At 40.6% G+C, this 17,223-nt stretch overlaps 1 protein-coding gene across 1 annotated transcript; it reads left to right on the forward strand.

Moving 5' to 3' along the window:
* Positions 1 to 1,639: 1,639 nt before the first annotated feature.
* Positions 1,640 to 17,082, forward strand: LOC144056306 (LIM domain and actin-binding protein 1-like). Its single transcript, XM_077572967.1, has 10 exons — positions 1,640 to 1,907; positions 4,889 to 5,030; positions 5,218 to 5,263; positions 11,012 to 11,521; positions 12,557 to 12,611; positions 12,693 to 12,781; positions 13,725 to 13,803; positions 14,513 to 14,547; positions 14,628 to 14,761; positions 15,508 to 17,082. The coding sequence occupies exons 2-10, from the start codon at positions 4,909 to 4,911 to the stop codon at positions 16,517 to 16,519; spliced, it is 2,082 nt and encodes a 693-aa protein (XP_077429093.1). The 5' UTR covers positions 1,640 to 1,907; positions 4,889 to 4,908; the 3' UTR covers positions 16,520 to 17,082.
* The last annotated feature ends 141 nt before the right edge of the window (positions 17,083 to 17,223 follow it).

A 17,223-nucleotide genomic window follows, 5' to 3' on the forward strand; every position in this document is an offset into this window, starting at 1 on the left:
TTCAATTTAATCCTTTATATTGATTTTCATTTCAATATGCAGTATTCACATTTCAATTCAATTCAATTTTAGGACGATTGCCCTCAACACGTGTCTCATAATAAAAATTAATTGTTTAGAGATTTTATAGGTCACTGTCCTTTAATAGTAAAGACACCTTTTTTTATGCCACATTGGTTCTCTATGTGTGAATGTCTCCCATTTGGAAACAGCCTTGCTTGATCCTATTTTCAAAGTGCCACTTTAAATGTGTAGACCATAGTAGTCAAGACAATGAAGAGATAAATATACTAAATGAACTAAGCTAACTATTTTTCATAATCGATGATTAATTTTGTATCAATCCATTAATCAGATTTAAAAAAAAAACAAAAAAAAAACAGGACAGGGTATTATTTCAAATCAACAAATCTTATTCCGTTTCTGGTTTGGTCATAAAATAGGGAAACTGTTGATTGTTTTGTAGGGGTGTAACAAAAAATTGGAAATGGGAAATTCTTTTTTCAAAGATTCTAGTGCATCAAATCAAATTGAACCGTTCCACTTTTAAATATTTTGAGATACATATCAACAGTTTTACAGGAGAGAGATATTTTCGAAAGAAATGGCACATGGGGTCAGACGGCTAAAGATTTCACCAGATCCAGCACAGTAAATTTATTATAAAAAAATACATCTAATATTTATTGTTTACTATGATCTACAATTTATATATATTTATGATTCAGGACATCTATCATGGGAAGCTTTCTACAATAACCGCACCAGATGATGATTGGTCGCATTACATAATGTTTTCAACCTAAATCAAAGTTATGAGCCTAACAATGAGCTATATCACTAGACACCAGTTGCTTAAAAGTTTGTTTTAGTTTTTTACATAGACACGAGACAGTAGAAAGCTCACTTTTAAGTCCACTATAGTGACACAGGTGCGTAAATCATGTAGTTCTTGGTTGGCAATATAACCAAGCAAAATGGCTGACTAACGAAACGTGTTAATGCTTAATTAAATCGCCCTTTGCTTAGCTGCCTACGTCACAATCCAAACGACAATTTTTCTTTCATTCCCTTGCTTTGTAAAGCCAGTCCACTAAGAACGCCTGTAATTCTGAAATCTCGTGCTAAGTGTAATTTGTAAATGTACGCTAGCCTGTTTGACTTGGAACAATAAACAAAACCAGTGCAGGTAGAAGTAACGTAACACCAATAGACACGAGACAGTAGAAAGCTCACTTTTAAGTCCACTATAGTGACACAGGTGCGTAAATCATGTAGTTCTTGGTTGGCAATATAACCAAGCAAAATGGCTGACTAACGAAACGTGTTAATGCTTAATTAAATCGCCCTTTGCTTAGCTGCCTACGTCACAATCCAAACGACAATTTTTCTTTCATTCCCTTGCTTTGTAAAGCCAGTCCACTAAGAACGCCTGTAATTCTGAAATCTCGTGCTAAGTGTAATTTGTAAATGTACGCTAGCCTGTTTGACTTGGAACAATAAACAAAACCAGTGCAGGTAGAAGTAACGTAACACCAAAGGTCATTGGTGCATAAAGTCACATGACTCGCCTCCTCCACTCCTGTGACACCTTTCATTTCACTCCACCTCAAGCTGTCCTGCTGTCCTTGCGTTGCCAGATTGGACGGTATAATGGCAGCAGTTAGATGAAGCGAGGTACCAATTATCCATTATTTTGATTGTCTTAGATGATTATATGAAACGTTTCAATTAGTTTGGTTACCTTGTTTAACTACAACAGAGGAACACACTGTGGGAATCACACATTTCAGTTGCCAAGAGATCCTTAACCTACACCATCAGCTGGATCTGGCAACCACGCATCAGGCTGTAGCAAGTGTCAGGTGTCTCGAAGTTTCGTCAAAACTCCACGGAAGTACGTTCAGGTAAGACAGCTTTTAACACGACACTGTAAAACATACAAAAAATAGATTCATTTAATTACAATTCGTCATTTAGTTATTTTGTACCTAGCTTCATTGTGGTCATAATGCGCTCTCGGTGCTTATTTAGGGATAAGTTGCTCAACCTGTCCGTTTGCCTACGGTAAACTCAAACATTATCTATACACGATATAATGTTAAACAAGCTCAAGTGTTTTTAATTTAATTATGACTTTTATTTAAGCCACTATGTCGTACACCTGTAATTATGTTGCTAACTGCGTAGGGGCCAGTAGGAGCAGGCTTCTCCAGTTTTACTCAAATGTCCCACTAATCAGACTTTACGTCGATTAATTGATTTAAATCTCAACCTTCCTGTGAGGCCTCTATTACTGCATCAGTATTTGAGTGTGCTGTGGTTATAACTCGAAAACGTTAACGTTCAGTATGCACCTTGCGCTAATGCGAAATGATTGAGAACTTTTTTCTTAAAAAAAAATCTTTGTTCATGTCAAACTCTCAGAACTGGCCGCCACTTTTAATGACTAATCACCAAAAAGATATAAGGCATCACCAAGGCCTAGCACTCCCTTTCCATGTGTCATCATAATCTGCGGTCGTTCACACAAGCCATAAAGCAAAGAACGTCAGCATCTTAGGGCAGGCAGGATATAAAGAACCAACAATGTAATGTGTCACACTCAGAGTCACGCCATATTCTTTAGTAATCTATTATTTCGATTCATTAAACAGGAACAAACAATGGAAAGAATTCTGAAAGCATGTTCTTTTTTTCTGGGGAGTTCATATCCATTTGCTGATGTCATTGTTCATTCAGCAGCTCTGGCTTTGTACTGCCCGACACCCTGGTGACTTCTTAATATTGTCACACAACTATCCCGTAATCACACACCTAATCCCAACAGAAACACATTAACAAGTGTGGTGGTGTCAAATTACGCTACAAAATGAAAGAATGTTCATTCACACTGTAAGAACTGCAAGCGACATAGTAACCGTGTGTTAAATGATTTGTTCAAAGTCTATGCGATATGTTGTCATCGTAGTGATTATGTAAGAGGGCCGGAACGGATCCAGACATGTAGACAATCAGTGCTTGGTTGTGGATATTGCACAGTGCACTTGTAAAAGCAATCAAACACTTGTACCCGCTTTGCTTTGTTTATTTAGAAGTTAACACCAGTGATAAATGCCACTCCCTTGTGCGATTGAAAGGCCAGTGGAACCTCAACCCCCCATAGAAAGTAACAGAAATAGAAGTGAAACCGATGTCATATTACAGTACAGGCAATGTTTTAGATTTATTTATTTATTGAACAAGGACAATGTACTAGTCTTGAATTGGTTAGTTGACTATTTGACAGTTTTAAAGCTTGAAGTCGGCTAATCACATATTTTTGGCTTTTCGTTTTTCATTGGCAAATTTGCGGAGGACTTTAGACCCACCCGTCTGCTGTCGTCACCTGCCGTAATGCTCTGTGAACCAGTGAAATATCCGACCAACAAGGACACTCTGTCTTCATACGTCTGCTCAACTGACCAGAGTATGAAAATAAACCTGTGGCAAAGTTATTTTACTTAACAAAACTAATGAAATAACTAAAGCTAGAATAAAAATTATAAACATTTGTTAACGAAGTTGGTAAAAAAAAACAACTAAAATATAAAAAAAAACAAATGCTAACAGAATCTGCATCTTGTGTTTATAAAACAAGCTATAGTTATAGCAAAAAGGTCCTTTGTTTTCATCTTTGTCAATTAGTGTCATACATAAGCTTTCAGGGTTAATTTTAAATGTGTTTATTTCAGTATTGCTTTACATCCATGTAGAAGACTGAAGGTCAAATGGTCATTGAGAATTGTAGTCTTTGTGACCTTTTTTTTTTTTCTAATCTTATACTTAACAAACACTCCATATATTAAGAAAGTAAACAAACACGAGGCATTTTCATAAAAACTAATAAAAGCAAACTTTCTCTCACATTAAAACTAACTGAATTAAAAAAAAAAACTAAAGTCAAAATAAAAACTACCAGTAAATAAAACATCTCATCATAGCTGTGGCCTGTGGTGGATAACAGTAGCCGTTAGCTTTGCTAACTTTGACTATTCTAATCACCACTATTCTTAAAATATGTACACTAACTACATTGTATTTTTTATAATTTTTTATGTCGGTCCGTCGAAGAATATCACTACAGAAAAATTACATTCAGTAGCGCAAAAATAGTTGGGGTCGTCTGTCACCAAATTTGCTGACTACTCACATGATGCCTGTATGACCTACTTGTTTGAGTGCATTACAAAGGCATATACATATTTTTTCTGCTATTATTGATAGCTTCCAGCTTCTTAGGAGCTGTCTGACTGTCTGTGTGGTCTGGCTCTTCTTTTATATTACAGACATGAGCCGATGCATAAAGGTCCACCAAGGGAATGTTGGTGCAATAAAAAATTGTATTTCACACCCCAACAGCCTTTTAATACAATTTTTTTTAATGTCTTAGCATGGTTCTTCCGTCTTTCCCATTGCTCCTAAATCATGTTTATAGAGCACTATGTGAACACCAGAAGTGGGATTCATTCCCAGACTTTTGTAAGTCAAACACAGAAATGCTAATGGAGGGTTATCATCTGTCTGCCGCTGTTATGAAATGGCTTGGTCAGAATGAAGTTAAATAGCGAGTGTGTGTTTTGAGCCATGTGGTGGTTATGATCCGCCAGTGAGTTCTATCCACAGAGCAGAGCGTGCGCTGGCCTTCCCAAAATAACAGCCTCGCTGTTTGCAGTTTTCTTCTTGCGATCAAGCAGGCACGGGAGCGCAAGTTTGAACGTGTCAATACCAGGAATGCATATTGAAAATCGCACTTTGTATGTTTATTTGGATTTGTACGGGACAAAAATGCAGGTGAGGAGTAAGTGATTGCAGGGTGTGCTGACTTGCGTGATGTGTTTGTGTCTAGGAATTTAGGTAGCTGCAAAGATGGACAGCGCTCCATTCAGTCGAAATGCGTGGGTGTCGCAGTCATTGCGTGTCACTGCAAAGGAGATGTCCCTGGTCAGCGGGCGAGGAAGAAGCAACGCCATTGCTGAGCGCTTCTCCAAGTGAGTCAACACAATTATTTCTGTAGAACATATTGTCAGTTTTAAAAAAAAATACAGTACCGGACCTACCGATACGTGTACATTTCTGAAAGATAAGGTAAATGCTGCTGTTAGGTTAATTTCTCCTTTAATTTCTGAACAATCAATACTTTACAAGACCTAATCTTTGTGTTTGTGACTTTTTCAGGTACCAGAGAGCTGCGGAGGAGTCAAATGCCAATAAGAAAAAAGGAGTAAGTACATAATTGGATGTTTAACCTCCAAAGTCCGACCTCCGCTTTTAAAGTATATATAATATGTTTCCACATTCTATTCTTCTTTTTCTTCTTCTTTCTTCATTATTTTTGATGATTTGATCTTCTTAGCATCCCAGATGTGCAGAAATGCATAATAAACAATCCCGCAGTTCACTTTGCGGCGTGGACATTTTACTGCGCAGTCAGGACAGACATTGAAAAAAAGCATTCTCATGCAAAAGTCACCAACATTGTGCCCACGGGTTCCAGATCCCGCCCAACGACCACAAGTCGCCCACGGGCCAGTTCTAATAATAGCTCACCAGTAATGCAACATTGTGATTTCCTAGGAATGTTGCATTAGTAATCATTTGAAAATATGAACACGTAAATAATTTTATAGAAAATAAGTAGTTTGTGATATTGTGAAAAATCAGTAACATGAGTAGTGTCTTCACATAGGTGAATGTCATCAAATTATCTTGGCCAATTGATTAGGTACGCCCAGGATTTTCGCCACTCTGCTCGCCCAGGGCGGCGGCCATTTTTTGCCAATTGATTAGGTACGCCCAGGATTCTCGCCACTCTGCTCGCCCAGGGCGGCGGCCATCTTGGCCAATTAATTAGGTACGTCAAGGACTCTCTCTCCCCCTCACCCACCCGGATCGGCGGCCATCTTAGCCAATTGACTACTACTAAAATTACTATAAGTACTACTAATACTACTACTTCTACTACAACAAGTACAAGTACAAGTACTACTACTACTACTACTACTACTACTATTACAAGTACTTGCTTACTACTTACTACTATCCTACTACTACTATTGCTACAAGTACTACATACATGCGTCTTTCCACCTTGCAAGAGTCAGCAGTCCCATTCAAAATTTCCGCGGGAATTTTTCTAGTTTGTAATATTATGTACTAAAATTTACTACTACTACTTGGTGGGTCACTCCATTTTCTAAGGTTATTGTCTCATTTTGCTTCTATTGATTTTGTAAACACCAAATACACTTGTGGAGTTGATCATTACGATGCTCACAGAGGTACGTTTGGCAGACAGTTGCTTTTCCTATACACCAGAACATTTTGGTTTAATCCCAAATTTGCAACCTTGTGCTTTTCAAGTTCCACTGTACTCTTATCGCCTTCATCAATAGATGTTTGAACTTTGAACCAAACCAAAATGACCGGTCCTCCTGATGCGGATAGAACAATGTTGCCAGATAGACATTATGCCATCAACACAAGTCTTGGCAAGTCGTGTTGTCCTGGCTGACCTCTCATTGGCCACTAGTAGCAATGGGCAGGCTATCAACCCCATAATCCGCCCTCAGTCAGTGTAATCTGCTCGCAATGGTCTCTGCTGTTGCGACTGTATGTTAGCAGCTTTGTCTGACTGAAAAACAAACTACACATGCTTGGACTGATGATGATTATAATTATTGCATGGATAACTGACCAGCCACTATCATGAAAAAAATCAAGGTAATATGGCTGTGTGTTCTGTGGTGCCTTCTTAAGAGGTTTGTTGGGGGGAAATGGTTGTTAGTAGCTTGTATCTGTTAAGTTTAGTTGTTGTGACATTTTAAATCAGCTTCATTTTAGTTAACCAAGTGATTTATTTTCTATTTTAAGATCTCAGGGATATGCAACATTGTTAAACTATTAGTAAATGGTGTGTTTGTGCAGTTGAGGCTAATTTAAATGCAGCGTAAAAAGACCATCTGTTGTTTGTCTGTGTGTGCGTGTGAGCAAGTCGTCACAATGTAAGTCATTAAATTTCAAGGATAAACTCTTCCTGGAAATAAAAGGGTGAAGTCCGGCCGTGAAAGTTTTTCAAATGGCATCTTGGCAATTCAAAAAGGCACTGAAATCCTTTGTTGGTTAAAAATAGCATTTTAAAAAAAGTGCACATAAACAAAGTGTGGGATGAGCAGAGTTGCATACAGTATTTATCAGCTATCAAAATTAGTGGAGAGAAGAACTTTTAGAAAAATCATCAAGTATCCAATTTAAGAAAACATTTTTTTTAGATTAGCTTGCTAGTTATTACATAAGTCAACACAGACAACAGTTATGCAACAGAATGAGCATCAAAATGTTTGTCACACTTGGTTCAGTACGTATGTTTTAAAATGTTAAGTTCAGAAAGTTCGAATAAGGATAGCAAAGTGAAACATGTTTACACAAACATGATGCTAGAAGAGTGTTACTTTTATATGTTACACCTAATTTTGTAGTTTTATAGAATCATGTAGAATTGATTCACCCCATTCTGACTTGTGTATCAGTCAAACATACTTTGCCTATTCATGATCCAGTTTTTAGCTCTCTGTCGGTTTGTTAAAACAAAGAAATGGTGGTTGGCTTTGTTCTTGGAACTTTTTAAGTCATTGTTGCTCTTTAACCGAAAATGAACCATAAAATGGTAGCTCAGTGTATGAATCACAATATAAAATCATGTCATTGTTTGTTTGGACACAAAGTCAACGCAAAGGCAGACGTCAATATAATCAATACCCGGTGTTGACGTATCGTTAATAAGTGCTAACAATACAATATGTGACGATATTGCGTCTCACTGTGAAGGTGACCTCTCATATTTAGCCGTTTTTTTCTGTCATCGCAACAAATGACAGATGAAAATTCTTACTTACAATTTGAGCCCAGCTCTTTAACAATGTTCTTGATGTTTTCTGGAGAGCATCATAAAGCCAAAGCTCAAGTCACAAAGGGGAAAAGGCATGAAAGGGTACGAAACCTTTATTGGGTGCAAGTTAGGTGGCAGGGTATTAACATACGACACACAATAGCACATAATAGTCCACAATGAAGACCTTTAACAGATGGAGAAAATCCGGCTTATCCGGGATGACATTGCCCACACCCGGGCCTCCCTTTAAAGTGGGTGTTAAGTCCAGAAGAAACGCGATAAGGGACGCTGCCAAGAAGCCCACGTCGGCATTAAAAGAGCTACGAGGATTGTTGGCAAGTATTGTTTTGTGTTTCAAATAGCACATAAACTCATATTCATAGGAGAGTGGCTTCTTCTTCAAAGAAAACATCAAAGATGTAGGGGGGGGGGGGGGGGGGGGGAATGAAGTACACCGCACCCACAGTCAAGCATGTTCTAAATTTTCCAACAGTTTCATCTCATCATAGCTGCAAAAATAAGTCTTTCGCTAGACATTATATGTAATACTGGGGAGTTGGCTATTCTGCCTTTATATTAAAGAAGTATTTATCAATTTAGTGTAGATTTGTGTTGTTGTTAGCAGTGGTGTTGTAGACTGTAGAACAGTGATACTCAATGTGAGCCACATGCGCTGTTTTTATTTACCCAAATATATATATATTTAAAAAAAAAAAGAAATAAGTCATTTTAGAGCTGTAATTTTATTACCATGGTATGACTTTTTGCTCAGTAATCATACCTACATAATGGGGGACTTTTTGCTCAGTAATACCTACATAATGGGGGTCCACATTGACAACACACTCAGCTGGAGGGCACACGTTGGAAGTCTCTGCTCCAAACTCCAACAGCGTCTCTATTTCTTACGCAGACTTAGGGTCTATGGAGTGGAGCAGAGGATCATGCTGTTGTTCTACCGGGCTGCATTGGAAAGTATCATCAGATACGGCATTGCGGCCTGGTACGGCAACCTGACTGTGCAGTCAAGGTCACAGATTGCCGGTCTGGTGCGGACTGCCATGAAGATCATGTGGGTCAGGAATCATCCTTCCCTACAGATGCTTTATGAGCAGTCCGTCACCAGACTGGCACAGAAAATTGTTACTGACCCGACTCACATTCTGCATCATGAGCTCCAGCTACTGCCTTCCAGCAGGAGATTCAGAGCCCCCAGAACCAGGCTGAACCGCTACAAGAACTCATTCCTGCCGACATCCATCAAATTGCTTAATAACCGACATTAACTAAGTGGTGCAATATATATATAGGAGTGTGTGTGTATTATTTATTTTAATTATCTCTCTCTATTCTGTTGTTTTTCTTACTGTAAACTACTGCTGCACTTCTTATTTAATTTTGATTTTATCTCTTTCTATTCTGTTGTTTTTTCCTTACTGTAAACTGCAGCTGGACGGAGTCCAGGAAAAAGTTCCCCACGGGGAAAATAAAAGTATATCGTATCGTATCGTATCGTATCCCGTCGGAATGCAATATCAGCACATGTTTAGCGGCAATTTAGGACTATATGATAACACAGTCGATACTTGTTTCCCTTTTTTATATTCTGCTCCATAAATATATAACAAACATGATGCAACTGCAAACATTGTCTCCTTTCATCTCAGTCAGTGTTCCAGCTTATTGATGGGGTCCGGTGATTTGATCTCTTGTCGCTAAAGTGGCTCCCCCCCTTTGACTTTTCTCTTCTAATGTGGCTCTTGTGTAAAAATAAAAAATAAAATAGTATCACCGCTGTAGAACTTTACTGCAGCATAGTGAGACTGCAGCTGTTTCTAATATTTTCGACTCTCATGGAACTTGACTGAGAATCAAAATATTAGACACATCCCTCATTTGCATGCCATCAACTTATTCAAATGCAACGTGCATATTTTTGACAACATTGTCTATTGCAAGCCTAAATTCTCTTTGCTCACACTTTGAGAAACACTTAAAAAGTTTTTGTGTGTTAAATGTTTGTTCGGGTCCAAAAACAATGAGCCATTTCAGACCTGGATATCCATTTAAAACATTTCAAGATCGGGTTTTAATGCAGCGGTCTGGCATGTGCACGCAGGGTTGGAATAAAGGGCTTTCTATCCCATCAGTGCACAGTAAAGAAAGAGTTAATGTTCCTCATATGTATCATTTCCTGCTTGCTGGGCTTTCTGACTCTTTCCTGGTGTCGGAGGGGTTGGACTAAGTAAGTGGTGGGAGCTTATTTAGTCTGGTGGCGAACATCTGGCACACTTCCACCTCGCACTCATCGGAAGAGGACCAAGCAGAGGACGCTGGCTCGCACCTTGCTGCCTGCTTTTGCCACAGGTTGACTCGATTGCTTTTCATTTAGTTTGTCATTTTGAGCTTATGGCAGTTTTTTTGTTCCTTTCTCCTATTATGTGTGTTTGTTAGCAGGCATACTGTTTTGCTATATTCTATAATTTCAAGTATCTTATGGATGGAAGTTGAGAACAATCCCATGTCATTGTCATGTCCTTTTTAGTTATTTCCATGTTCATAGTTGGCTGCAAAAGTCAACTGAGATTTTCTGAGCGTGATTGACGCCCATGTACAGATCCTCTTTTCGTCAACGTGTCATTCCTTTCACAATTCAGGAAGTTGTTGAAGGTCGCATAGCAGCTGCCAGCCTGCCTCCCTCCCGTTGCTCTGCTGTGTCTTGTCCGCCGCGCCGCATGCTTTATTATTGGCACGAGTGGCGAACAGAGCCTTCCTCAGTGTGTTTTAGTAAAGGTGAAGTTGTTCACAATGGAATGCGGCAAGCATGCTCAGCCCTGTTTAAATATGTCTTGGGCCATTCGCTTTGCCTCGAGCAGACTCAGAAAAGACATCTTCAGTGATTCAAGCAGTTTTTTTTTTTTTAACAGCTGTTCTGTAAACGGACCATGAAAGCCAAGCGAGGAGATTGTGGCATTTCCTTTAAAGAATTTTCCCCCTGCAATGTTGCCTTCTCAGCAAGCAAAAGAGCTCTTTAATGTTGCGTTTGGCCTTTCACTTACTTTTTTCTGGTTTGTCATTCAGGGCTTTGACGGCGCCTCGACCTCCTCCCAGCGCACGAGCAACTTGAGCGCTTTGAAGAAGCGCTGGGAGCAAGCAGGCAACGGCGGCCATCAGGAGAAGACCCCCTTCATCTCCGCGCCCATACACAGTGAAAGCACGTTACTACCTGTTCTGAACAGGTCGCTTTCTGTCAGCGAGCAGTCCGCTCCTCCAAAGAGCTCAGTGGTCTGGCGCCCTCCTCGGGAAGAGCCACCTAGCACACCTGTCACCAAACCCGTCCTGACGCCCCCTTGTGCCACCGGTCCAATTGTCACGCCCCCTTGTGCCACTGATTTCGTCGTCACGCCCCCAGCCTCTCCACGAGCAGAACAACAGAGTGGGATGGACAACGATGCGCCGACACAAAGCGAAGCCCCCGAAAAGCTCGACCAACAAGTTCCGACTAGTCCCCGTGCCTCCTATGAAAAACCCAGAGTGCCACTAACCAATCTGAAGATGAAGTTTGAGAAGGCTGACGACAGCCCACTAAAGGTGACCATCTGCTTTGCTGAACTACATTGTAAATAGATGACACATTATTTTGAGTTATGTAAAACAGTAAAAAAATAGAGGTACTCGCTGATATAATTAATTTTCTTGACAATAATTTGTTCTGTGCAGTCTAAATACAGTGTTCTGGTTAATATTGCGTTAGTGGAATATGAGTTAAGCAGCAAAATCCAGCAGTTTTTATCAAAATCAGAGGGCGGTCATTTTGCTACTTGCTGTCGAATAAAAATGACGTAAGTTGCTCAGGTCTCAGGTAACAGCCAATCACAGCTCAGCTGCATAAAACAGATGAGCTGTGATTGGTCGTTGTCTGAACCATGAGAAACTGATATCATAAAAAATAAAAATGGGTGGATTTTGCTGCATAATTCATACTCCACAAACGCAATATTGATCCGAATACCGTGTTAAGAAAAATTTTGAGTTCTCCTTGAACTATTAGCAATGTGCATAATTGTATATGTGGTGCCTTAAAATGTAGTTTTCTGATTAGAGCATCACGGGTCATAGTTTTTCCGACGCTAGCCAATCATCTGCTGTGCGGGTTGTCCAGTTAACGTTCTGTAGCAAGTAATCCAGAGCTTTTAAAGGATCTTTTCAGTATGTATTTTTCTTTTTTGCACCCCCCCCCCCAAAAAAAAAACTAAGAGCTCACCTTAGCCAGGCGAGGAATGTTGAAACATTCCTGACCTAGGGCTGTTTCATCATTTAGACTTCTGCTATCTCCCTTTCTACATTTTATCACCGTGCTCAAATTGGATCCTCTTGACAATAACTCACAATTGAGGCGGTGCGGCCCACTCAGGCCGAAGCATTGTAAATTGCGTCTAGACTGCATGGGAGCGTAACATTTACAGTACGGGCCCACTGAAAGACAGGAAAGGCGGCCTGGCTTTGCGGAAGTGGCCTGTAAGTAATGATAAGCTGATAACCGAGTGCACTGATTGAATTAAGCGTTACGGTTAAGGGAGGAGGCCGGTGCCAATGTTCAACCATTATTCTCCACCTTTCACCCAGGGTTCCAGGTCGACTCTACTAAGTGCCTCATCAGAAGATATGGACCAAACGCCTGGTGAGATTTCGCATGAATTTCAGCTAACTGCTAAGAATGATAGACAAGAAAAAGCTGAACTTTTGTGCGTTGGGTGGGCAGTGTGTGACCGCGTGCTGGAGAAGATGTCACTGAGAGAGAAGCTGGCCAAATACTCTGCCGCTGTCTCCAAGCAAAGCAACACTAAATCTGTGAGTAAAAGAATGGCCGCCGGCAAGGTCTTAAATTTGGAATTTGTCTTAAAAGTATTTTTACATTGCAAGAAAAAAAAAAAATCTGTCTTTTCGTTGCCTCTTGGGTCGTGTGTGGGGCTTTGTGTCCATTTTGCAAGTTTTTGGGTGGTAAAGTGCTTCGTACTAAATTTTATTAAATTTTGAAATGTCAATTTATATTATCACTGTCCAACGAAAACAATGTTTCTTCATAATTAAAATTTAAAAATAATGTAATCTTAAATAAACAATTGTTCGCTTTTCACCCAAAACTATTTTGATTCTTATTAGGGATTACTGCGATATCCTGATACATCGATATTAAAATTGCCACAATGTTGTATTCATGGCATGATTTTAAAAGCAGAACATGACCATAGAGAAACATGACTTTTCGCTCGCTTCAGTCAAACACAGCATTGTGAACCACATAGACCAAGATGACTTGAGCAAATACAAAAACACACTGCACGCTGTTGTTCAGAGAAATTAAAAATGGGGAAAATGGCAAACCTACTGTTATTCTGTTAAAAAAACACAATGTGCGTTTTCCCCATAGTATATGTATATTAGTATATATATATGTGTGTGTGTGTATATATATATATACTTTTTATATAGTATGAGTTTTTGTTTTGATTTTTTTAATCAACAACCTCCCAACATTATTGTGATAATGATCATATTGTGAGATTTATATCATGTCATCCTAGTTCTCCATAAACTAATGGATTGTAACACAAATGGATGGCGTGATTAATCAAGTGGTCAATGTGAACTTTGACAAGTCAATGTGTGACTGTATATTTGTTTATTTATTTGCATCTTGATTGAAGCCCCCTCCTCCCTTTTCAAATGTTCACGCTGCAATTGCCATGACACTACCGTTATGTACATAACAGCCATTTTGTTTTGTCTCCAGGCTGTGACACCAGAGGTGCTGCCTTCTAAAATATCCCTATCTGCAATTCAGAAAGTGTTACCTGGACCCGAGTGCAATGGTGAGTCACTTGTTGGATCGACCTGAGGTGACTTAATGTGGCCTAGCTAAAGCACGTGTGACTGCAGTCTAAGCGGTGCAGATCGCACGAGCAAGCATCATTGCAAGCTGGTTGTCAAAATACCGTAATCAATGACATATACACGCAAGGAAATTGAATGGGGATAACTGACAGCAGAAAGGAGATGTAAATAGATGTAAAATAGTTTTCATGCATATATTTTCATACTAGGCCAGGTTTAGCGTATTGTACTGTGCTTCCTGGCTTACTCAGTTAGTAACTTAATTTTTAAATGCACACACACTGTGTGATTTGAGTCAATTTGTGCAGCAACTTAAATGTGTTAGGATCCCCTTTATCTGACAGTTAAAACTTAAGGTGGCCAAAATCTGATTAATTAAAATTAAATTGCACTAATAGACTAACCACCAGAGGGTGCTGGAACTGCACAAATGGAAAACAACCTGGTGCTTTCGAAAGATGCATTGCTTTTAATACTGTGACATGATGTCGACGATATTATATACGCCTGGCAGCAGGCAAAATCGCATTGAGCTTGACTACATACAGTGCTTAAACTATTCAAAGTGTTTGTGTGTCCCCAAATCGTAAATTGTCATGAAATTTCATCTTGAAATTTCACTCCAGTTTTATCCAGTCATGTCAAATGAAATTAAACCCAGTTTTTGTGTTGTGTTGCTTGTTTCAGGGGATAGCAGCATTGAGCTTCCAAAAGCATCCAGGGTGAGTCCAGCGGTGCAGCGCTCGGGCAGTAGACAAACGCAAATTACACATTTCATCTTTGTGAGTTTTTTTTTTTCCAGAAGTTTTGCCCTCCAGTCAAGGAGACGTGCGTTGCTTGTCAGAAGACGGTGTACCCTCTGGAGAGGTTGGCTGCTCTTCAGCACGTCTACCACAAGAGCTGCTTCCGCTGCGTCCACTGCAGCACAAAGCTCAGGTTGCTCTCTCGTGCAAAAATGTTTGGTTAAATCCAACTTTTGTTGTATATGCCCTATTAGGGGTGGGGATCTTTGACTGTGTCACGATTTGATTCTGAATCAATTTTCGATTCAAAATTATTTTATTGGCAATGGTTTCTGCTTCAAAGAATCATCATAATCTACTCCAGTCTGGTTTGCAAAACAGAATGACAAATGGAGACATTAAAATGCAATATATATTTTTAATACATTTTATGTATTAAGTGAATTGTAAGGAAAGTACCTTTATTCCTGCCTCATGGGACACCTCACTTCCTGTAGCGTGTCCCCTTACTCTAATCAGCCCCCCAAGCAACATCAACTCAAACAACTATTGTTAAGTATCAAGCGGTTTATTACGCTCCAGTTGAGGTGAACTGTAAATCTAAACACACAAAATAAAGAAAAGTACGCACAGGGAAAATGCGAATGCAACTAGCTCAAGGCTAACGCACAATGGAAAGCGTTATTGACTCGCTAACGCTAATAAGCGCGCTACTGGCATCACTTTTACCACTCAAAAGAACGGCTATTCATACAAAAACACTTCCGGAATGTATACAGAGGAGCATGTTAACATTACTCACCAGAAAAAAACTAAACAACAACCTTTCATTGGCATAACTTGAAGTTTTTCTTCTCCTCTCTAACGTGGCTACTTTTTACGAGAATCTATTTTTTTTTTTTTTTGGGCACACCCTAATGCCCTATTGTTTGTTTTCAGCCTGGGCAACTTTGCCTCCCTTCACGGCAACGTGTACTGCAAGCCTCATTTCAGTCAGCTGTTTAAAGCCAAGGGCAACTACGACGAGGGCTTCGGCCATCGGCCACATAAGGAGCTGTGGGCGCCTCGCAAGGACAGCGACGAAGGCGAAGAGGAGGCGGTGAAGCCCAGGGAACGGAGGGCGGAGTCAGCGGAGTCAGCGGAGAGCGTGTCGGACAAACCGTCCAGCCCACCTGCCGACGCATCACCGCCGGTCAAAGTCACCGACCTCGCCGCCCACCTGGAGACTCGTCGGATGCAGACGGCCGCCATCTCGGCGGAGAAGCCAGCCGAGACCCGCAGGTTGAGGGTCGCCTGGCCGCCCCCCGCCGGCGAGTCCGGCACCGGAGCAGGCCTGCGCAGCCCGGGTTTTGAGGGGGGCAAAGCCTGGAGGGCCAAGTGGCCCCCGGAGGACGACTCGCTGTCCTCGGCTTCGTCGTCCCACAGCGCCGAGCGCGCCGAACTGACGAACCTGAGGAGGAGCTCCTCTCTAAGGGAGCGCAGTCGGGCCTTCACCGTTGCCGCCCAGGCCAGCCCCGAACCCGCCGCCGTTCTCAGGGAGCCTCGCCGGCCTCTCAGAGCCCTGCAGGAATGGAGAGCATCCCTGGAGAAGAACAACGAATCTCAAGAAACAACGGCGGACAAGAAAGTGGAGCTGCAGAGGAAGAACGATGAGCAAATTGCGAGCGAAGGAGTCGATGAAAGCAACCCGGAGGAAGTGGAGGAGAGCGACCATCAGGGTGGCCAACACGCGCAGGATGGAAGCCCATTGGCCGAGGACGGCTCCCTGAGCATCTCCCCTGATATCTCGGCGTCGCCTTCGCCGCCCGCGCAGCCCAAAGAGAACCGTTCCTCGCAGGATGTCGGCTTCTGGGAGGAGGACAAAGACGAGAGCGACGCAGAAGGGCTGACGGCGGAGGACATCATCAAGAGGAACCGTTACTATGACGACGACGACGATGACGACGACTGAGAAGAGCATCTCGTAATCAACAATTGTCTTATGAAAAACATTCTTATTTCTCAAGTCTTTTTTGGTTTTAGCTTTATCAATTGTTTAACAGAACTCCTAATTGTACTGTTTAAGGAGTCACTCATTTGCTTTCCAACTGTTATAGAAATTAATTCGACTGGAAACAAAACTTCTCAGGTAAATAAATCTAAATCACAAATACGCAGCTGCTCTGAATTGCCTTTTCTTTTTCCAAACACGGTATTTTGCCATGTTAGCCTTATTGATATCCAAAAGGAGTTGAAATGTGTAAACATTTTTTGCCTCAGTTGAGATGCTTTTGAAATGTTCTTATTGCCACCAAAAAAAAAAAAAAAAACAACGCGCTCCTGATTAATATATTTACAGATGTTTTTCCTCAATATTTGCTCTTGTGTACTAGCTTCAAAAATGTTTTAATTTTTTTTATGTGACGTGCCACTGATCTGGTTTTCCTGTTAAGATTTTTACATAACGTGTAATGGATTCCACTTCAGTAGCACTATTTTAAGTTGTTCAAGTTTAATAAATTGCTAAGGAAATCATCTGGCTTTTTTTGTGTCATCTTTGTCAAAGTACAAGCAATTGTGAAAATAAATATTAATGCAAATTGGGTTATTTACAGTTTTCCATTGAACCAGGAAGACAGCTAGCTAACAAAATAAATGAGCAATTCTAATTGGAAA

This window comes from Vanacampus margaritifer, chromosome 8, assembly GCF_051991255.1.
Source record: "Vanacampus margaritifer isolate UIUO_Vmar chromosome 8, RoL_Vmar_1.0, whole genome shotgun sequence".
NCBI classification, from domain to species: Eukaryota; Metazoa; Chordata; class Actinopteri; order Syngnathiformes; family Syngnathidae; genus Vanacampus; species Vanacampus margaritifer.

Coding starts and splice junctions, on each gene's coding strand:
- LOC144056306 (XM_077572967.1), top strand. CDS start 4,909: ATGGACAGCGCTCCATTCAGTCGAAATGCGTGGGTGTCGCAGTCATTG. Junction 13,804..14,512: donor ACCTGGACCCGAGTGCAATG/GTGAGTCACTTG, acceptor TGCTTGTTTCAG/GGGATAGCAGCATTGAGCTT. Junction 14,548..14,627: donor AGCTTCCAAAAGCATCCAGG/GTGAGTCCAGCG, acceptor TTTTTTTTCCAG/AAGTTTTGCCCTCCAGTCAA.